Source organism: Protobothrops mucrosquamatus, unplaced genomic scaffold (assembly GCF_001527695.2).
Source record: "Protobothrops mucrosquamatus isolate PMUCROS unplaced genomic scaffold, P.Mucros_1.0 scaffold2172, whole genome shotgun sequence".
NCBI lineage: Eukaryota > Metazoa > Chordata > Lepidosauria > Squamata > Viperidae > Protobothrops > Protobothrops mucrosquamatus.
In genome coordinates, this window is record NW_015388266.1 from 113998 (window position 1) to 137723 (window position 23726).

Sequence of the window (23726 nt, forward strand, 5' to 3'; positions counted from 1 at the left end):
GATATCATTGTTGTTTTTTTTCTTTTCCCCACTGCAGGTACTGTCTCTGTCATTTATTTAGTTATTCTTGTTACTATGAAAGCTGCTCTTCTAGGATTCCATTTAGAATTTGATTGGACTGCAACAAATACATATTTTGTGCCAGGTAAACTTTAAAAAAAAAATTCTAGACTATTATCTTTAAATAATTTAACAGACTGAATAGGGCCTGCAGGGTAGAATATGCTTTCTGCTGTAGTCTTACTTATACCTATCTTGCTATAATCCAAGCCCTAATTGACTAAAACACACCAGGCCTGTAGCTTCTCTACCTATAATGAAGGCTGGAACCATCCCTATAGGCAAAAATGGGTCACCCATGCTAAGCCATAGTTCACTAAAGAAGAGATGATGACTGGGTACACACATAAACATAATCCTTACATTGGATAGTCACCACAGTGGTGATTCTACTTCAGATCTGAAGCCAAGACAGTAGTTTTGTTCTTCTTCTTATAAAAAGGCTTGTAAAGAGGTGTCACGGTAATTTCTTCTACTTTTGCTGGGAATACAATATGTTGTCAAAATAAGCTCTGAAGAATATTGTTTTCCTCTGCTACTCTTTGATTAGATTATTCTTTATTTTCTTGGGGAATCCTGCCTGGGGAATCATTATCCAGGTGCTAAATTTAATTATTCCTAGACAATCGCATACAGCTAAAGGAATTACAAACATTGTTTCCTCCTAGGGATTTCTCCTCAATTTGCTCATACTTTATAGGCAGTCTTCCGGTTTCCCTTAGCCCGTATGGATTGGTACAGTAGCTACCAGCCATTACAACAAAAACAAAACAGAATGCTTAAAGATATTCCAATGCCATTCTTTTCTTCAGAAAAAATAAATAAATTGAAAATACCCTGTAACAAGAAATTCTTGATATTCTGTGAACATTGCCTTCCACATGTACGGTAGGTTTTTGATGTGAGAGGCTTTATAGAAATGTTCTCTTTAAAGAAAAGTGTTGGAAAAGGCACAAGTGAGTGGGGATTCCCAGAGGACACCACTGCTTAGCATACAAGGCTTAATTTAGGGCATCAATGAAACAATCTGGCTGCCAGCTGTCAGGCCGCTCCTTGTCCTTGAATATTCCTGCCAGCAGTCCTCATGGTCTACCATTCCTCTTGCAGACCATGGAAAATGAATTGGAAATTGTTAGTAAATTATGAGGCAATCTTTCCCAATCTACTTCCTTTCAAATAAGTTGACCCCACATTACATAGAGTTCACAGATGGTATGGGTCAAAGACAGTGTGTTCCCTCTCATGTGGAGAATCAAAATGTATTTGTTTCTTGTCAAGCATGAACATTTCAAACCTGTTTAGAGAGCAGAGTTTACTGTAATTCTAAATTAGTTTGAATAAATGATTAATACAATATATGGTGGATAACATTCATAAACTAAGGCCATATTGATTAAAAGAAAAATAACTGTTGTTCTCTATAATGGGAAGCATCAGAGGAGGAGTTTGTTAGAATCCATACCAAGATTTAGGATCTGTGGTTTGGATAATTTTCTCCTCCTTTTTTCCAGACATTATAATAGAGTAAATAATAGTTCTTAAAAGGGTTTTCTTAGTCAGTGGCTGATGTTATGGTAAACACAAGTTCCTATACGCATGATGAAACAGAGTGATTTTAACTTTAGCTTGACAGCAGAGTAGGAGAAAAATAATATTTGTGCTTGAGAGCTTACTTTGAGTGCTTGAGTGAAATATAATTCTCTTAGATCTCCTAGGTAAAAGCCCAAGTAGGAAGAATGGGGAGTAGGGAGTAAATATGATAGTAATCATACTCAAATCATTTGCCCAGGTTAGAATCTCCTGGCATGCTAGCTCATATTTTTGTCATGTGACAATCTCATTGGTGTGTGATAGAAGACATGCGGGATATGTATATGGACCAATGCTTCACCCTTGGCTATCATTATTGCATCTACTTGGCTGTCCGATAGTTTTGTCTAACATGCAATGAGGCTTTCCCATAATAGTCTTCCAGATGGCTTTTGTCAGAAATCATTGCTCAGATGTTACTGTTTACTGGCACACTTCATCTGTGAATGTTTGCATGATTATTCAAACAAGGCAGGAAAAAGAGCAAAAGAGGAGGGAGAGAATTATGCAATTCTTTTGGGTTGTTTGTGAATTTGACCAGATGTTAAGTTAGTGAACTTGGTAAATCCAGCTTTAACTTTAATCAGGAAAGTCTTACAAACATTAGAATTTCAGCCTTGTATTTTGATAAATCATGGGTGGGCAACAAACTCATCATTGAAAAGCCATCTATGAATTAAGTCAGCAAGGAAGCATCATGTTTCTACTTATTTTTGTGAAATGGAAACAATGCATTTTGTACATGCAATATGATCAGTGTTGATGTCAGTAAAACAAAACAAAACTCTTAAATAGATATTCTAGAGCAGACATCAAAATAATTCCACTCCATTTTCTTTGGTACTAATATTTCTACTGGCCTCAGTCTGGCACCATATCTTAACTGGGAATATGTGGCATGCTAAATCATAATAGTTTGTTGCTTTCTGCTATTGTGATTCTAGCCGTAGGCTTATACAGTCTATGAACCCAGCCAAATGTGGTTTCATCAGTAAATTATCATTATGCCAACCATGGCTTAGTCTCTCATACAAATGGAACTAATTTCTATTATAGAGATATATAAGTAACCTAGTAGGAAAGCAGTGTCCTGCTTAAACTTCCATTTGTTTTAAAATATAGCCAGAAAAGCCATTCTAGTGGTAGAGAAGGGAAAGCAAAACTTTTTTTTGAGCTTAGCTGGTCAGTCAGAGAACAGCTTGGTTTCAAAGATAAGTTTTTACTACTGAATAGTAATTCATGGTATCTAAAACAGATGACAACAAAAAGAAATATGTTTTATTGATTGTTAAATTAAGATGTTACCCACCAGAAATACAAAATAAGCTGGAAAACAATTATGTATTAGGTATAAACATACACGTTTAACTTAAACCTTTTTTTTTTTTTAAAAAAAGATATTTAATTACAAAGGAAATGAATGTTTTTTACCTTTTTAAAATCTGCAGTCCTATACGTACTTGAGATGAGTCAGGCCCATTTTCAATGCATCTGCATATCCTAGTGTAGAAAATGCTGCAAAGCTGTTACTATCACATTCACGAATGCTTCCTTTTAGCTTTTATTTTACTTGCATTAGTTAGAACAAGATTAACCTCGATCCCAGAAGTCCTCAGTATAGCTGAATTCTGCATCATAGTAGAACATTCTTACTTTCCTAATATGCAGACTGTGACTTTTTTGGGGGAAAATGCTTCTTTCTTGTGAAAAATGTGTTCCCCCCCCCCTAAATGTGTTCAGTATTATTATTTAGTCTTCTATGGTTTTCAAATTTAAAAAATGTGATTAAAATGATGTAACCTTATTGTAAATAATACAAGGCAATATAAATGGGCGGATAGTAGTTATAGTTCTTAGGAAAGAGGAGTAAAATGAGCGGGATTAGGCATTTGTTTTGTTTTGCTGATATGTTTGCGTGTGTGTGTGTGTGTGCATGTGTGTGTGAGAGAAAGATTTGTCCATTGTCAATTATGAATACAATGTCCAGGAGGCAAGCAATATATTAAGAGCTGTCTTATTTCTAATTTCATACAGCTATTTCTATAATTGTTGGTTTTTCTTTTACATTTGATTTGCTTGCTGCTTCTCCTGTATGTTTTGCCAAGCTTAAATATATCTTACCTGAATGTATAATAGCTGCCACTACAAATATGATTGGGACCTTGGCTTAGAAATCAATAGACTGGACACCTGGGATATTCATTGTAATATTAACAGTCACCACTCCAAAAATTCTGATTTATATTTTTTTTTCTCCAGAATTCAGGATCTTTTTTCCTCAGCTTACAGGTGTGCTGACCCTGGCTTTCTTTATCCATAATTGTGTAATTACGCTACTTAAGAATAACAGGAACCAAGAAAATAACGTAAGTGACTACAGGAGAAAATATGTTTATGTGCAAAAAATGACTCTTCCTGAAAATGCTTTTTGTAATGGTTATTATGTGCTCAGATATTGCCTGTGCTGAGGTCATGTAAATTTCAGCACCTTAAATCAATGTTTGCTCGCCTTAGCCTACAGCTAGTTTTCTCTGAATGCTTCATTAAACAATCAAATATTATTAGGGCCAGCTCTTTTCATGTCAGAATGAAATTCTTACTGTACAGTTTTTTTGAAGCACATCATGTCATGCCCTGCTCAAAATAAGATTCTGAATAAATCAAGTAAGGAAGTCATTGATGGCTTTCAGTTTGAGAAAGTTTAGAGAACCATTTCTAATGTTCCAAGGCTGTTTCATTCCGTATTCATACATATGATTTTCAACTGGCAAAGATGTAGGATAAAAATGAATCTTCCCTACAGTGGATGTTCTGTCGAAATGACTCCATTAGCTCTGCATAAAATCATTTAGGCTTTGTCACTTCAGCCAGTGTCAGTCTTCAGGACTGACTTTTGGAAAAGCATTGAGCAGCAAGGCAGAACATTGATACTTATCTCAAGTTTGCCATTCAGCATCTGGATGACCTTCCAAATATTTGGAGAAATGTTTTACAGCTGGTTCTCAAACTTAAATGGTCATGAATGACGCATGAAGTCTGGTTCATTAATATGAGGATCAGAACACTGATTTTTGTATATTTATACTAAAGGCTCTAATGAGTCAAGAAAGAAGAAAATGAAGAATACCATGATACATCATTAAACAAAAAAATATTAAATTTTTAAAGAATGTTGAAAAAAATGGTATAGTGTATTTTTGCCCTTTTACTTTGACCATTTATTTGGCTGCATTTTTTATTTATCAGAACACAAATATTTGGTTTGGTTTGGGGGTATTGTTGAATAGCAGCATAAAACCTTTGAACCTAATAATGTGGAACTTGGCACTTCAGACGAGGCAATTATTCCTGAAAATCATTTTAAATTCTGCCAAGAAATCAAAAGGATATTTACAATTCTCTTTAAAGAGTAGGAGGATTGAAAGGGGAAATGCATATTTTGTTTTTATGAAATTACCATAAGTACAGCTCACTTCCAAAGTATTTTTTAATTGAAAGTAGGCTGAATTTATCATTTTCTGTCTCAAAGAAAAAAGCAATTGCAATTACATGAGTTCTGGTTATAACTTCCAGTTATATTCTTCATTATCTTGGCTTGGCACTATGGATTAAAGCTGTATGATGGAAGTAGCTTAAAAAGAAACAAAGTAAGAAGTACAGGTAGTCCTTGACTTCAAACCATTCTGTGTTTGAAGTTACAACAGCCATGAAAAAAGTGACTTATGACTGTTTTTCATACTTACAACTATTGCAGCATCCTCGTAGTTACATGATCACAATTTGGATGCTTAGTAACTGGCCTTAAAGGGGTTACTCCATTCCACAGGAACTTATACCAACTTCAAGCATGGAGATGGTAGTGTCATGGTTTCAGTGTGCTTTGCTGCCTTGAGATCTTGATAGTTGCCATCATTGGAGGTAATATGAATTCTGCTTTATATCAGAGAACTTTACAGGTGAAATGCAAATGCATTATGTGGCAAACTGATCCCAGCCATACAAATCAACTAGGGAATGGATGAAGAAGAAACTTAATATTTTTGAATGACCAAATAGTAGTTCCTAGAAATTACAGGAAGTGTTGGTGATATGTCCAATTACTCAGTTTAAGAGGGCAAATACTTTTTCACGCAGACACATCATATATTAGCTACCTTTGTTTCTGCAATAGATAAAACAAGCATCAAAGTTTGTTCACTCCATCTCTCTTCATATAACAGAAGGATCACGTGAAGCTCTGCCTGATTCCGTCACAAAGATATGCAACATTTAAACAATCTGAAAGAAGGTGCTTTCCAAATTGAGCCACTTGGGAGACTTGCTTCCTTCACCTTCTGCTTTTGGAGCAAAACAAAACGGAAAAAAAACTATCAGTGTAAATGATGACTGGGAAGCCCCCCCAGAAGTCCTAATCTTTTATAAAATGATCACAAGAACTTTATTCTCCCAGATTTTCAATCTTATTTTAATTGTTCATGGTGACCATATTGAGAAGCGGTTATTTGATGTTTTTACTCTATGGCACTATGCTTTCCATATTTAACATAAGAGCTGAACTTGATGGTTTTTGTAGCATAAAACTGAAGCTAAACTCTTTCACTATAGCAACACAAAAATAGCATATTCTTTGTATTGAAGAGATGCTTATTTTAGAAGGTTCTCATCTTTCTGTTCTTATAAGTAGAGAAAGAGAAAAAAAAGTGTTACTTTCTGGGTGAATATGGAAACTAAACCCATAAACTTTTTACACTGCAGCACAGCCTAATGCTTTTAGACTGTAGCCTAGCCTAATGTTTGCAGATCTAGCAGTCTAGTGTTTCCAGAACTAGTGTATTAATCTCAAATGTCTGCAGTAAAACAAGTTCAAAGTTCAGAGATTGAGATCACTGTTTGTGCTGTGAGCAAGCATTGACTAGATATAAAATCTGTTACATTCTCCATTTTTAAATTCATATCCTCCCTATCCTGCTTGAGTAAAGCAGCTGCTGAACAGACAGCAACAGACTGGGGAAGGGGAAGCATGTTCTGCCAAGGAAGAAGAGAGTTCCATAAGGTGTTGGTTTTCAATTTGGGTTTGAAGATCCCATTGCAAAGAGTTAAAGGAATTATATCTATCTGATGATAAATTAAGGTCAAAATTACTCACTGAAATTGTCTGTGTTTGTTGTATAATTATTCATTTTCTGTTGCTTCAGGGGCTTGGACAAAATCTGGGTTGCAGAGAGTATACACTGTCTCTTCTTCTTTTTTTTCTCATTCTTGAGTCCTGATTTGTAGTTGTAGTCCTGGAGCAGATAGATAACCTCTCAGGCGATATAGTTGTGAGAGTAATTTAATAAATATTAAAAAAACAAGAAAATAAAAATGGCATGTTGCAGAATAGAAAAAGCGAGTTAATGTTTTTCTACACATTGCAGGTGTCTGTGGTTCTATTACATATAACATTATAGTTCTATGATTCTGTGAAAACACTGTGGGAATGTAGATAAATGTTCAAACAGTGCTGGGGTATCCAAGTGAAGATCCCCACTTGAGAAGAATGAAGTCAACCAGGAGTATTCATGCCAGAGTCAAGAAGGTCAAGATGATGTTAATAGGGACATGGATTTGATCCTATGATGTGGCTGTCATTTTGACTTTTTAAAATATCCCTCCCAGAATCTTATAGCTCTGTTTTTCTACTATATCATCATAAATCACAATTTGTCCACAATATTTAATTAAAAAGCCATATATAATATATGCTGAACCATATTTTGTTAACCATGGTTCACTGAATAAACTGCACCCTCGGTTGGATTTGCATAACTTATTGAGCCAAAAACAAACACAGCCTCCATTATCATCTAGTCTAGCCAAGGAGATCTCTTATCAAGGGTTTAATTTTTTTCAGCTCAGGTTCATGCCCCCATTAAATAAAAAATAAATATTTGAAAAGGTAAACAGTTCAGCTATGCCACATTTTTCCACTTAAGTCATTGTGACACAAGACTTTCAAACGTATTTCCATGTGAGCATCTCTCTCCCCCAGCTTGTCATGTGCCTTATCCCTCCTTTCCTCCCCCAATGTGTTATTTCTTGGGTTTCTGCTTAGGCAAAGACTCAATGCTCAGCTGCTAGTGGAAGCAAAGACATTTGGTGCCTGCTTTTATTCAGCACAGGCAAACGGCAACCCCAAGGAGAAGAGACAGGGAGCAGGAGTCAACTTGCTTGCTAAGTAAATCTCAACTACTGTTATAAAATGGGCCAGGTCACTACTGAGAACACAAGGCACAAATCAGTAACCCACTACTAAAGAACTGAATAGACTACAGTATGGTCCAAGATGTTGTATAAGTGCCTGTTTGGAAAGAGAATCCAAAAAGAGAAAAAGGGGTAGAAATGGAAAGAGGATGGAATGAGCTGTCAGGGAAGACATAATCTTGCAAAGATTTTGAGGGATTGTTGCTTAGAATCTCTATAATAAAGAAGCCCAATGAAAAGGAAATGGGGTGAACCACAACTTTTTCTTCGAAATGGAGGAAGTCATAATATTTGCTTCAAATGATGAGCAACAGTCCTGAAATAAAACTCAAAAGACTGATTTAGAAAGTGATGCAATTTCTGAAAAGGGGATTTTGCAGGTAAAAAAGGATAAATAAAAATGAACTTGCTTATTATTCAATTTCAAGGAATTTACAAAAAAAACATGGTTTCCTCACTGTCCTTTTTATTTGTACAATAATAATGTAAAGATAGGTTAGTTGAAAATTAGTGACAGAAACATCTACAACAGGGCAAAAAAAACAAAATGGCAGCTGCAACTGCATGGCCAAAGCTCTGCCCCCTTTTAGCGTGTTGCCATCTTGAATTTTTTTTTTAACAAACCCTCCCCATCTTCGCCCCTGATTCACCCTCTTTTGTAAGCCATGAAATCTGGAAAAAAATTCATTCATCAAGGCAACAGAGCCTTTATCCAGTGCTGTAGTTGACCCACATTGTACTTTAATGTGTAGAAAACTAAAAGGCACTGCTAGACTTGAAGCATTTTCTCCCAAACTAAATAGTATAAAAAGCATTCCATAAAAGAAGACACTTGTACAATTTCCATATGTCATTTGATATCCATATTTTTTGAAAAGGAAACGTTTAGTTTTTAACATGGGGCCTGGCCCAAATTGATTCATTTTGAGAACATCATGGCTTAATTAGCTTTGATCTCCAAATTTATAACTTTCCTTCATGCCCTTGAATGTATGCTAAATTGTTTTGTTTGTGTGTGTGTGTAACTGCTTTAACCCACAGCCCCAAAATCACTGTATTGTATCTACTTAATAATTAAAAATAATAATTTAAGAATCATTGTTCCATGATTTAACTGTTCAAGGATTTGTCCTGTAACTAATTTTCCATACAATAATTGAAACAAGCTGATTTTATTTGTTTGCTGTTTCTTGTGTTTTAACTACAGGTCAGAGATCTTTCAATTGCCTACTTTTTAGTCGGTTTAACGTATCTCTATGTTGGGGTGCTAATCTTTGGCTCTTTTCCATCTCCACCATTGAGCAAGGAGTGTATAGAACAGGTACAGAAACCTTTAATATGGGGATTTTTTTTTAACTTCCTAAGTATTATAGGTAAGGATTGCTCTCTTTTCTTCCATCTTCATCTGCATTTAATGTAATGTTATTATCAGGTCTCACTTTCATTTGATCATCAGGCCAGAATTATGAACAATGTCATACTTAAATAATACCAGATTTTTGTACGGTAATTAAAGCTATATTGGTACCATTAAATATTAGCCACCAGTTGCATCAATCATTTCAGTGTAGATATTAATATTTGATTACTTTTTCAGATTAAGAAATTTGGTTCAGATAAATGTGTCTTGGTTTAATTAGCTGGCTTAGTGAGTTTTTAATCTGTACATTCATCTCCTTTGAGCTAAAGAAGCTAAAACTAAATGAAGACGTTTCTAATTAAGCATAGTTTCCTTTTTTGTCTGAACTGGAAAAATATGTTTATCAGCTCTGCAACAGCTACAATCCTTAGGCTATTATATGAAGTTCCAAGCTGATAGTTTCCTGATTCAAATGAAATGTGAAATAAGGGCTAATTAGGGATTTCCTGGATGATTCTCACCTTGAACAAACAGTTCATATGCCAACCAAATATTTATTTGTCATATTGTTTACACAGCTGAGATGACATTCAGATTGGCTCAGTGTCTAATTAAAGTATGGTACAATTTTCCAAATGTAAACAGTGGTTATATGGAAGTACGCTGGTATACACTGGATTGGTGCATAAATAAAAATTATCTGTACAGCTGGAAAAGAAAACAGATCATTAAGCAAAAATTGTTTTTCTATTAATGTTACAATCCCTTCTCCAATGTAGCTGAGCATCTCAAAATATTTTTTTATACATCTGAAGAAATGCATTTGTCTAGGAAACTATGTCAAAATAAATTTGTTTAAGGAAAAACAGAACACATAAATATAGAACTGCATCTGTGTGCATGTGTTTGTATTGAGAATATAAAATACTTAAGAATTTGTCCCACTTAAGATACAAAACTTAATTTGCAATAAAACTGCAGTTTTAAAAATTCTGGAACCAAGCCATTTGTGCTTCAGGAACAAAATTCTGTAACTTCATATGCATAATTGTTTCCATGATTAAAAAAACAAATATGTAGATGAAGCAGTTGTAGAATTCTCCAAATCGTATGGATTCCGATTATGATCATGACAATGTTGATGTGTTATATATTCTTTATATAGAAACATCTTTATGTTTATTGCTTTAAAATACTTGATATACATAGATGATAGAGGCAGAAGGAAATGATAGCCCCTTTTCACTTACATCATGAACTTTTCTTTTGGTTAGAATTTTTTAGATAATTTCCCCAGTAATGACATCATGTCATTTCTTGCAAGAATATTCCTGCTGTTCCAGATGGTGACTGTGTACCCACTGCTTGGCTATTTGGCACGAGTTCAGTTTTTAGGACATGTCTTTGGAAATGTTTATCCAAGGTAAATCACTCTTTTTTGACATACCTTAATTCTATTCCTTGCTTTCACATCCATGTAGTAGGAATATTCTGTCACTACTCATTTGCCAGTGTTAGAGCAAACTTTTTATTGTGGTTAGTGATGGCTTTTCATTCATGCCTCATGTCAATGTCAAAGTGGGGGAGTATTTTCAGTTTGTTTGTTTGTTTGTTTGCTTTGGCTTAAAATGATATGTAAACAGGGCCATTGATATTCCATATGTAATTTTAGAGCAATTAACCAAAATTTGGCATCTTGATTTTGGGTGATACATTGATTGCAACTGTAGCTTGGTGTAATGTGCAAGTGGGATTCATGATTTCTTTATGGTTTCTTGTTTTTGTGTGTGTGTGTGTTCTATCCAAGACTCTTGCTTGTCTATAAAGTACATACTCTAGTAAGAACAGCTAAAAAATAAGACAAAACCAACAAAAATTGGCCAAATTAACGGTGAGTCCTTTTTCTTTTAATTTGAAGGAGAATTCTTGCTTGCTAATTCAGGATTCATCCTTGTCATAAGTCTCCTAGGTGAATTTTTATGTTCCTTTCTTCAGAGAGCTTTCTGACTGATAAGGAAGGTTACATGAACAGTTGAAGAACCCTGACTCTAGTAAGGTCCACATTTTATATATTTTTTATTACTTATTATATTTTTTAGAATGCCAGACACCCAACAACTCTGGTCTTTTCACACTTAAAAACACAGAAAACAATAAAATAATAATAAAAACAAAGAACAAAAGATGGTGCAAACCAGACAAACTCAGAGCAAAGTACATTACCCAGAAGGGAGCCTCACTTACCCTCACCAAAGGTCTTCAATGCTCTGGTGGGGCCATCCAGATCTCGAGGGCAGGTCCTATGGCAGAGAAGGTGAGTTTTAAGGATCCCAATAGGTGGCATTGTTTAATACAAGGAACCCAAGCAGTATAGCCTGTAGGGCGTTGTAGGTAACAACCAGGATCAAACCCAGAAGCAAACTGTCAACCAGTGCAGCTTATGAAGCAGAAGTACTGCATAAGCAAAGTGAAGCATGCCCATCACTCACATTACTGGACCAAATGGTTCTGGATGGAAATGGTTCATTTGGTTCTGGATGGCCTTAAAGGGCAGCTCCAGGTTGAAAGCATTGCAGTAGACAAGCTGCGAGGTGACCAAGGTATGAGGGATTGTCTGAACATTTTATTTTAAGATTCCAAATATACAGATATGGTTATTTGCTATTTTTACGTTGGCTGCCACTGGAAGCTAAAAAAGGGACTTTAGACCCAGATTTTATCTCTCAGAGTTGAGATAAAAATGCAGACTTGCTCCCACTATTTGGTAATAACTTTAATACCTCTAATAGTTCAATCCAAAAAGTTGACAATGGAAATAATTTATTTGCTGGTTGGTAACAATTTCCTGGAAACTTAGTGTGTTTAGAAACACATTAATCCCAGGTTATTATGCTAAGTGGAGATCTGTCAGTTTTCCAGAAGTTTCAGCTACATCTAACACCAGCTGTAAGAATCTACTTCCTGATCTGGAGGCTAAAGAAGTATATTTATAGTCATGTTCTGGCACCCATGCTGGCTTTGTGTGCTCTTCAGCACCATCTCAATTTTAGAGATGCTATGTTTTTTTTCAAAGAGCTGATTGGGTATTGTGATAAAGCACCAAGTTAGAAACTAAGAGACCACTGTTTCAGTTCTGCCTGTGCTACAGATCCAACTAGGTAACTTTGGGCTAGTCACACTCTCTGAACTATAGGTAGAAGGCCACGGCAATCTGCTTCTGAAGTCTTGTGAAGAACACTGCACAGACTTCTCAACAGTGGCTCAAAGAAAGAAAAGGGGTTTCTGAAGTGTTTCATTAAATTCAGGGTAGCCATATACACACACTCCATAAAAATAGTGGCAATAATGTTTTATAAATTTATGTAGCACCCCAAATCTTTTTCTTGAGGTAATTGTACTGCTTTGTCTTGTGGTAGGACTGGCTTTGTTCAGGTTGCCTTAAGGTTCATTTATAGCCCATAAATTACAAGCATCAAATAATAAATGTGTAAACCACTGTGATGATGGCTTTGCTTTGGCAGGAGATTTACCATTTTGAATTAAAGATGTCAGGAATAAAATAGTATAATCTTGCAAGTCTGAAAACACTTTCCTCCTCTCTTGCCTTTAATTTCCGGAGAATTAGGGACGGTCCCACCTGAGATGCTTTCTCCACCCTCATCGAGTATCTTTTATCAGACTGCTATCTAGGCTGCTTCTCTTCCTTCTTTCTCCCAAAGTTATTCTCATAGCCTATTATGGAATCAGGCATGCAGCAACACTGCTTTGCTTGGTGATCAGCACTTTTTCAAACAACATGCCCCACCCTGTGGACCACAGGTGGTGATTGAAATCTAATATATCAGGGTGGGAAAGGCTTTTTAAAATAATTGTAAAAGTTGGTAGTGATTTCTCTAGAACAGAAAGTCTATTTTTTGCCCTGATTTTCAGGATCCATTTTAAAATGTACTAAAAAAACAATATGCAGATTGTTTGTTTTTTTTAAAAAAAACTTGTTTAAAATATATTTTGTGCAATAGTGAACATAATTTCAGAGGAAGTCTCTGTGCTACTCTAAAGAACAAGGGCACTGACCTCTCCTATTAAATATTAGCATCGTTTCTCTTTAATGTATTAATTTGGAGGGAGGCAGTGAATTGCTTGAGCAAATCACCATTGGGACTGCTAAATATTATTTAGAAGCCAGAGAATATAGTCGTTGGTTAACAACCACTCATTCAGCAACCAGTCAAATTATGACAGTGATGAACAAGTGGCACTTACAACCAGTCCTCAAAGTTCTTGCCATCCCAGCATCCTGATTGCACTTGGCAACTGGCTTCTACTTCCATGGTTGCAGTGCCCTGTAGTCATGTGATTGCCATTATCAATCTTCCCTTGCAACATTGACAAGCAAAATCAATTGGGAAGCCAACAGAGGAAATGGTAAATTACTTGGGTAAGTTTTCACTCCCGGGCACAGCCATCCCAAGCCTCATTATCCTTGTGCTGTGCTGCAATGTACCTTTGAGCACCCTCGCCTGCCCCATAGCAACCACTTATCTGCCTAACAGCCTGCTTGCAAGACACCTATGTCTTGTAATTTCCTGCTGGCATCCCCTCTAACTGGTTGTTGGAAGCCATCAGGTAGCCTCGCTTAACAATGACAATGGGAACTGCAGAGATTGCTGTCACTAAGCAATGTTTGTGATGTCATGCTTTATGACCACATTATTTAACAATGATACTTCTGGTTCCAGTTACCATCATTAATCAAGGACGATCTGTATGCATTGGGCTTAGAGTCAGATTAGCATAGGAGATTTTTATTTGTATCCAAGGAGAGCCCATGTACTTCTCCGTAGTCTAGTCTAGTCTAGACCAGGGGTCCCCAACTCCCGGTCTGTGAACCAGTACCGGGCCACGGCATGCAGCAACTGGTCCACACAAACAAGCAGAGCCCCATCCGCGGGATGCAGGCAGCACACAAAACCATGCACTCTCCAGGCCGCGGAAAAACCTCTCTCCACGGAACCGGTCCCTAGTGCCCAAAAGGTTGGGGACCTCTGGTCTAGATTGAGAGTTAGACTTGAATGAAGAAAATGTAGCTTAGTCAATAAATCATGTTTAAACAACCATTAATGGAGAACAGGGCAGGGTTAGGGAATTCAGTTTCTTATAGATTACAACTGTTTAATAAATTATTAAATTCTTAAAAAAAGAGTAGAGAGAACATCATGGAAGGAAAGACTGTTCAGGTGTTTTATTTTTATAGCATGATTCATACATCATACTAAACTATAATTACATTATAGCGAATAAACACATTTATGTTTGTACAAATTACTAAGCAAAAGCCAAACCACATTTATGCTACAGTATATTTGTTGTAATATCAAGAAGTGACTAATATAGCAAAATATCATTTTTCATATTTATTGGACATCTTAGTGGATGTTTTTTATACTGGTCATGTAATATATTTGACCAACTCTTTTATATGGGCTTGCCCTGTGCATGTCCTATTTTGGTTCCATATTCATATTACTATTAACAAAAATGCAGTGATTAATGGGATGTTAAAAAACCTGGAATATTCTGTTTTATGATGAACTCTGGACTCACCAAACTGATAAGATAATTTTGCACTGATGCAAAGAAATCACCACCCCAGGTTTAAAAAATCCTGAATTGAAGAAATAAGGTGACTGTGAGGTTTTAAATTGAATTTATTGATGGAATGGATGGAATCACTGTTATCATTCCATATGGTCAAGCTTAATTTGTTTAAAGGCCAAGTACCCTTATATATTTTATTGTAATATTTATGTGGGGTGTGTGTGTGTGTGTGTGCTACTTTTAGCAGGGGTGAGTGATGATGGTGCCTTTTTCATTTTCATTTTTAATATAGGTTGTTTTCTATGTTTAGTTTTTCTTTTTCTTTATTATTTTTGTATAATAGCAACATGGATAAATATATTTTAAAATAATAAGTCGTAATGTCCAAGTTGTTTTTTGTGTCTGGTTTCTTTCTTTGTTTAAAATAGCAAGACATCCCATTTCTAAGTGTAAGAAGTTTCTGAATCAGTATTTAAATGGGCTGCTATATTTGTATTAACAGATAGGCCTTGTTCAGAATGTGAAAAATCCTACAAGTTTAATTTTCTATTTAGAAAATTTAAGAAGGTGGGTTAGGATACAAAACCCTTTCTGTTTACACTATCTCTAAAGAATTAGTTTGATGAAAATTGTTCCTAGGTATGAGTCCTGCAAACCTAAATATTTATTTACTCTATCAAAATGCTTTAAAATGTGCCTGTGTGTACATTTATAATGTCATGATTTCTACTCCTCTAAAGATTCTTCTTCTTATATTCATTAGTTTGGTTGAGCATCTCAGATCATTCCTGGATCCAAAATATTGTTTTTCATGTGGGGAGTGTCTTTTAGAGTATTTTATTATACTTAACAGAGTATATATGGATTGTATTTTAGACTATTCACGAAATAGTCTAATTCATGTGTGTGAAAAAGAGTGTGTGTGAGAGAGAGAGATTACATTTTTATGAACTGTGGCATGACCAATAGAAAAGAAAGGTCCCTTCTAGCTCTATTCTAAAACTGAATTTCAAATAACTATATTCTATTCAAAATACCACTTTAAGATTTGGCTGTTGGAAGAATCACTATATGTCAAGCTCATTTCATCTAAAAGTAATTGGCTTTACTGGATGAGTCACAGCAATGGAAAGATTTTCATTAGCTTATTGAAACTAATAAAGGGAATTCCTCTTACATAGAGTTACATAGCTTGGTTTTTCTCTTTTCTTACAGTTTCTTCCATGTGCTGGTTTCGAACATTATCATTGTAGGAACTGGAGTTGCGGTGGCCAGATTCTATCCAAATATAGGGGGAATCATAAGGTACTCTTGAAATATGAATTGATTGTTATGCTGAAATTGATGCAGGATTATGCTAACCATCATATAAAATTTAAACAAAATAGTTGGTGTTTCTCATATCTGGTATATGCATGCAGTAAACTAAAGTGGTAAAATTGTGAAATAAGCATCAGAATTTCACTTTTTTACACATTTTCCCTACATGGAACAATTCAGTAGAGTGTACATTCTGGCCTTCTCGTAGTCACTAGTATTTGTTTTTTTGCAGCAAAAAATATCCAGATTCAATTTATTTCACATTCAACTGTCACCAGGATTTTCTTTGAAAAATCTGAGTTACCCAAATGAATCCACAGATGGGACAATTGATATATCCTCTCCAAACAACATTTTATAATTCTTATTTAATACTGATGTATATATAGATCAGGCTAGACATCTGGATAGCTCCAGGCTATGGGCGGAGAATCAGAAGTCATAGCTAGTGACTCCCATAATCAAACAAGCAAAAGGGAAAAATAAACTTCACTAAAAACAAAGGGGAAGGAAAGAAAATCCTGGTGACACCTATAAACGTCACATACTCTGACTCATTGACAGTTATGACAGACTTGCGAGTGCTTAAAAAATATATATCAAATGTTGCCCAATTCTGTTCTATAAGGTATCTCAAGAGTGAGCAGGCAATTTATTTCAAACCTCTCTGAAAGAGTTTCCACTATTCCAAGACAGGAATCCTAAATTAGCAGCTGTATCCTAGCTGGAATACTCCTAGCACTCCAGAATCCTAAATTAGAAGCTGTGTCAGTAGCCATGTTTCTAGGGAAGCTGAAAATTGTAATTCAGCAAGATCTGGAGTGCCACAGCTTACCTGTCCCTATCTGACCTCATTTAATTCTTGTCACTCACAAAATATTTGTATTTAGTAGAGTACATAAAGATAAAGTTTTTTATTATTCCTACTTTTTTTCTGGAAGCAAAAAATCCTCAAACCTGCAAATAAAATAAATGAAGCCCCAGCTCCCAATCAAGTAGCTATGAATATTAAAAATGACTGTATGATCCTTCCTTCAAATTAGCTTTTTTTTCTTTTCCTTTGTAATAATAACAAACACTATTACTAAAATTCCACATTTTAAAACTGCCTTTTAGATCTGTGCCACGTGAATGTTTAACATTTTTGTCCTAACAAAGGTCTTATTGATTTTTTTAAAAACAGAGCTTAGAAACCTTTATCATAAATACCTTCCTCATTCCCTTTTATTCTCTAAGTTCCTCATTCTTTTCCCTTTCAATTTTATTTATTTGTTTTTATCCCACCTTCATTATTGTTATAAATGACTTAAAATGGCAAACGTACCCAGTACTCCTTCCTCATCATATTTTTCTCCCAATTTCAATTTCACCTGAACTTTCTCCACATGAAAAATCTTGGATCCTGTTTCTTTTTAAGTATCTTTTAGACATCCAACCACATACTCCCACCCATTTGTTCTATTGTGAGCAATAGAAACAAAGAACAAATGAATTTAAATAAGCAAGCCTTGGCTAAGCAGTTTTGTGCAGTCATCCGAATGCACAAAGGAATGTTTGTGATTGGTTCCTTTTCTCTCTTCAAAAGGAGTACTCTGCCATGAACCCATCTGGTGTTCTTTATAAAAATATGAAGGACCATTTAAAAAAAAAATAGGAAGAGATTTTCTCTAGCGCTTCATATCAGATGCAAGCTGCAGTCTCACAGCCTCTGATATCCAACTTTTGTGATTGCTCCCCTTACCCGCTCAAGAAGTATTACCATAAAAGAATGATTGTGAAGTTGTTTGAACACTACATAAATGCTGTTGATTAATGCAGCACACCATGGTGTTGGAGAAAACTACTGCAGTGGGAGTCCTAGTGAGCAGCATTTACTTGTTATTGAATTAAAGGATAAAAGAATCATTTTCTCCAATTAAATGTGATAATTGTTGCATCAGATGTCCTCTGTGTGCCTAAAACTTGCAAATATCCAGCAGCCTTGTAGAATTTGTTCCCTTCCCTTGGCCATGTCATAACAGCTTTTTGTAAAACACAAGAACAGTGCTCCCATTTTGTCTTATAGTAGCACAATTTTTGTGACCCTGAATATAATCTTTACTAGTACATGTAGAAACTCTACTGACTCAAGCAAAATTTGTATAGCTCTATTATCAATTTATGTTTAATAACTTTTATTAAATAATCAAATGTAGGAATGTGAGGGATGGGAAAAGGAATCTGGCCAAAAGGAACAGAAGTAAACATAAAGTGTTTAAAGTAATATCATTTGTAGTCTTTTCTTGTGGGGTGACTGTGGTTTCCATCATGCAGTAAAATTTTTAAGATAATAAAGCACATTGAAATAATTGCTCTGATCTGGCCATGTACTAAGGCTTAGTCTGCTTAACACTGGGAAAGATTTGTCTCAATGGCTTGTGTGTATTTTTTTAAAATAGTAAATATAAATCAATTAACAATCCAACCAACTAACCTCATTATGGCTGTCTTCAATGCTTATTCATAGTTAGTTTAACTATGGACACTGAGTTAACCCAATTTTCTGGGCTTGCTCAGCATACTAAACCACACTACCTGGGACTGCAGTTTCTGGGTAAAATGTTGTTGGCTAGATTGTTTGTTATACATGGGACCTGTCACTGAATAGACATGTAGAAATTGTAGTTCGAAAAAATAAATATATAACCATTTGTTGTTTTCTTCCAGATATTCTGGAGCAACCTGTGGTCTCGCCTTTGTATTTGTATACCCATCCATCATCTATATTATCTCCTTGCATCGGGAGAATCAGTTGACATGGTTTGCACTACTCAGCCATTTTTTGATAATTCTTCTAGGAATGGCAAATCTGATGGCACAATTTTTAATTTGAAAATCAATCTTAAATCAGAGTTCTTTCTTTGCAAGAGGTGCAGGAGTACCAAAAAGTTACCTTGAACAGTATTATAAAAATTGTATCCTGCAGTATTATAGAAGTTATACAGCAGTAGATCTGTAGACTGCCATCTTTCAATCTTAGCTTGTTCCAGAGAAAACAGCCTTTTAAAAAACCAACAAGCAAACTTTTAAAAAATGGAGGCTGCATCTTGGAACACGAAGCACCAAAGCAAATGAAAGGAACTGAGTGAATTTATGCTCAACTTCAAGTAGAAATGGAAATTATTTGGGAATTATTAAGTTCTTTTTATAAATTAAAATTTCTTTTTTCTATGTGGAAAAAAATTGCCTTATTTGGCAAATAAACAAGGGATTTTATTGATCTAGAAAACTATATATTTCTACTAAGAAAAGTGTTTTGAATTCTTTTACTGTTAAAATGCAGTGCATGTTAAATCATGAAATACTGTTAACATTAAACTATATCTTTTGTGATATCCCTTATTGTCTACAATATCTGGACTGAAAGGCAAGTCTTTCTTATTTGTCTTGGCACAAAGAGAAATAATTTTTTGTTCACTTTCTTTGGACTTGGCATGGAAGGTCTAGAATTAATATGAAATATATCTATTTTGCAGAACAGTTTAAAATGTCCCATTTTAAATCTCAAAAGTAATGAATAATTGTACAGTGAGCTCAAAATGTTGACTTGCATTACTGTACTAACACTTTCCTCAAAGTGCAAAGTATGGTTATGAAACCTTTTATATATTTTCTGGTTTGATTCAAATTACTGTTTTGACTCATATCTGGGCTGAACAAACCTATGCTTACCTTATGCTGACTCTGGACGTGTGTTACCTCTCTCTCAGCATCATGGCTATTAAATCCCATACTTTGAGAATGGGTAGCTTTTTACGTTCAAAAGAGCCCCGTCTGCACTGAATCAATACCTTGTGTACATCCACACACTCAGTGCATCCCCTGCCTTCCAGACTTCTGAGGGTTGCAACTTCTCCAAAGCTATGAACTTCGGGAAAAGCCTTGTTGTTTTCCCCTTCAACTTGACTATTCTGCTTCATATTACTTGTACTTTCTGGCTAATGGCAGAGAAAAGCCAATATAGTAATCCTAAACAGATTTGCTTAAAATTGGAGAAGTCCCATTCTCCCCCTAGTGAACTTGCTAAAGATCCCTGCTTTTCTACCTCCTTAGCAATTGGACTGTCTCTTAGGAATGGTGTATCAATTGTGTGTCTCCAGCACTTATTTAACAAGAGGTCAACCATGAAGGAAATAAGACTGGACAGCCATTTGTCTGAAATGGTATAGGGTTTCCTGCCTGAGCAGCGGGTTGAACTAGATGACCTCCAAGGTCCCTTCCAACTTTGATGATGATGATGATGATGAGGAGGAGGAGGAGGAGGAGGAGGAAGAGGAGGAGGAGGAGGAGGAGGAGGAGGAGGATGACTCCACCTACTACAGGTTGACCTGCACCACATGTGATCAGGGAGAGAAGTGATAAATATGGAAACATATGAAAATAGTGGGACTGCTTTGGATGTACACTTGGAAATACCATTGCAATTCATTGACTGGGAGATTGTGCTTACATTATTGTAAGCAGGCTTTTCATGTGCATCAGCAGGATGTAGCCAGCACAATACTCAGGACTTTCATCATGCTCACTGTATAGATCCTTTCTTTTTATTTCCTCCAGGCACACCTTCTCTGTGCTTATTTTTTGGCATGAATACTACCACATCTGTGGTACAAAATATATCTCTAAGGACTTCTTCAGAGCTATTCTTGCAGAGTAGCCATCTGAGAAGGCAGACCATGCTCAGATGTCATGCATGTAGCCCAATGCTTGAGAGGGCACTTAGCCTCAATTCACCACCACTCATCCTGGATCTGCCACCAAGACCTGGATCTGCTTCATTGTAGGACCTATCCTGTGCATGTCGGGGAAGAATCAAAGGAGAAAAAGCACTTTTCTCCCATGTAGTCCTTTAAAAAAAAAGCATCTGCTGGAAGAACCCTTGTCCATTTCCATACATTGTGCCCTGGTGTTATGTTTTGAGGATCAGCCTATCAGTCCTCTAGAATGATGAGATATTTTATAAGAGTTGAACTTTAGAAGGTGTGTCCTCAAATTAAATACTTGTTGCACGTGATGGCATTTCATTATATGTTCTTGATTTCTCACTTTGGAAATCTGCCTTCAGAAATCTTTCAAGCCTAGGCCTTCATTGCGTAGCTTTATTCTTCCACCACCAAGAAATCCTTCAAGTGGAACAGAAAGTGAATTAGCATGATTGATGCATTTCCAGTGTAATTCCTCATTTCATCTAACATTTCTATATAGTGCCAGTGCATGGAGACAAACAGTCTAATGCCCCTGGCATATGCTTCCTGGGGTTGGCTTTAGTGTCTCATTACAAAATATGTTTTGAAGTGAAAAGCATGTGGAAATCTGTGAAGAAAGAGCAGTGGAGTTATTTTACTGTTTCTGTTTTCATTTTAAATGCATGTAAGAAACAATTATGTGTATTCCTCTCTGGGTGACAACGTGAAGGACTCTGACTGATAGCTTGTAACAAGTACTCTGTAATTGCTGGGAATGGATTTATATATACTTATCTTTTGAGAACTTTTGTTAAACTGCAGAAAGCAGAAATAAGGCCCTAATTATGTGACTTTAGGTCTCAGAATAATTAGGACACATCCTGATAGAAATGCTGAGATTCACAAATTGTGGAACAAGTTCCTCAGTCTCCCAATTTCAGTTAGTAACTATGCTGCAATCAGTTCAATAGGATAACCAGTGTTGTCCTCAAATCTTGCTTTTTTAAGTTTCAAAGGCCTAATGTATTAAAATACAATTAGATCTTAAGTAACTAGAAAGCCATTTTTTGGGATTAACTACGGGTAAGGAGAAACTTCTACCTTTTTTTAAAAAAAAACTTGGTGCCTTCCAGTTGTAAAACTCGTGTTCTCAGCAGATTCAGCTACTAGGAAGGCTGAGTGAAAAATAACTGAGGCTATATTTCTAGGCTTCTGGGGGGAAATACGTTATATGCAATTCTGATTCTATTTTGGCTTATGACTTACGAAGAAGCTAAATATTCTCCATCCTAAATCGATGGTGATTGATAACCAGATTAGTTAATGATGCTTTAAATAGATGCTTCAATTCCCTGTTCTTTAGGACTACCAAATTTCTTTTTTCTGCTATCTGTCCTGTTGGAAAAGCAGCTTGCATTTAAGCAGAAACACACTGGTTACGTTACATATGTGTGTTTGTACATGCCTGTATACATACACACATGAATATACACACAGATGCGCATACTATCTTGATACACTTCTTATAGTACTGTTTTATGCCATCCACGTTAAGTGACTTCTGTGCAAGCATTTAGCAGGTTTAAAGGCTAGACAACAAAATGAGTAATTGATGAATTATGCTAAATGAACATATGATCCTGTCTTATCCTATCCTACTCTCTTCCTTTATGCCCCAACACCTAGAGGTCAATGGAAGATGTGAATTAAGAATACTAGAAATACTCAAAAAACTTTCTTTTTACAGGAAAGACTCAATAGCTTCTGATGCATCTTGGAAACAGCTGATACTCTTACTACAAGAGTACATATTTTGTGTTGTGTACTGTACTATTTTTTCCAACCAACATACTTTTGAAAAGAAATTATATAAATTGATTTAGGACTTTACTGATTAGACCTCTCTAACAACCAACAAGAGGGGAAACAATCCCAAATTCCTAAAAGTTAGAGTGACAAGAATTCCAGTAAATACAATGAAAACAATTTCCCTGTTGTAGTCCTGTGGGAGAGGTAATTAAACATGGCTCCAAATGTTGCTAATTCCTCTGTTCAATTCTGCTCTCTTCATAGTCATGTGACTGGGAGCAGACCTGATATTAAGGGGCTGAAAGTAATGCACTTCATGCTTTTCCTGCTTGAATGCCCTATGGCTGCCTTCATATCTGGAAACAAGCAGGAAAAGTGGGACATTAGCAAGCTGTCTGAAAAACTGGATATACTGAAAAGGAGATAAACCAGAGGCCCTCCTATTTAATATCTGGATTGACACATTGCATTATGCTCTGGTTTGTTGTTAGCACAGTTCACCAGGCTGTATTGTCTGGTTCTTTCATTATGCTAAGCTATTAATTGTGCTTTACCAACCACTACGCCTTAGTTCATACAAGCAAGCAAACAACATTATGTCTTAGCATGTGGGAACCCAACATACAATCCTACTTGTTCTGTAGTGTAGGATTCCTATAATGTACTAAACCATTATGTATGTTTTTTTTATTTACACAGTGTGACTCTAGCCACTGTGGACAGTAAATTATGGTTTAGCATGTACTGTAATATGCCAGCTAACAAGTATATTTTACTACTTCAAATGAATGAACTATTCTGATTTAATTCACAAATCTACTTTCTTTGATGAAGCAATACAGTTCAGATACCAGCTAATTGTGTAGTAATATGTCATTTTGTCTGTTTTGCTGTTTTGTTTTAAATTATTGTCCTGCCTTAAAATAGAGTATTATATAAAGTTAATAGCCATTTTTGCTCTACAAAAATGATAATCAAATTGTTCACATAGTATATGGAAATATTTGTATATGCTAATACTT

General features: G+C 35.7%; 1 protein-coding gene across 1 annotated transcript in view; it reads left to right on the plus strand.

The window, feature by feature from the left end:
* The window catches only part of SLC38A9 (solute carrier family 38 member 9), a 33689-nt gene extending 14146 nt beyond the window's left edge, over window positions 1-19543 (plus strand). Inside the window, exons 7-12 of the mRNA XM_015824256.1 lie at window positions 38-145; window positions 3910-4016; window positions 9101-9214; window positions 10528-10676; window positions 16067-16156; window positions 18878-19543. Coding sequence (XP_015679742.1) covers window positions 38-145; window positions 3910-4016; window positions 9101-9214; window positions 10528-10676; window positions 16067-16156; window positions 18878-19043 — 734 coding nt within the window. The 3' untranslated portion in view covers window positions 19044-19543. The remainder of the gene's footprint in view (window positions 1-37; window positions 146-3909; window positions 4017-9100; window positions 9215-10527; window positions 10677-16066; window positions 16157-18877) is intronic.
* Window positions 19544-23726: the final 4183 nt, after the last annotated feature.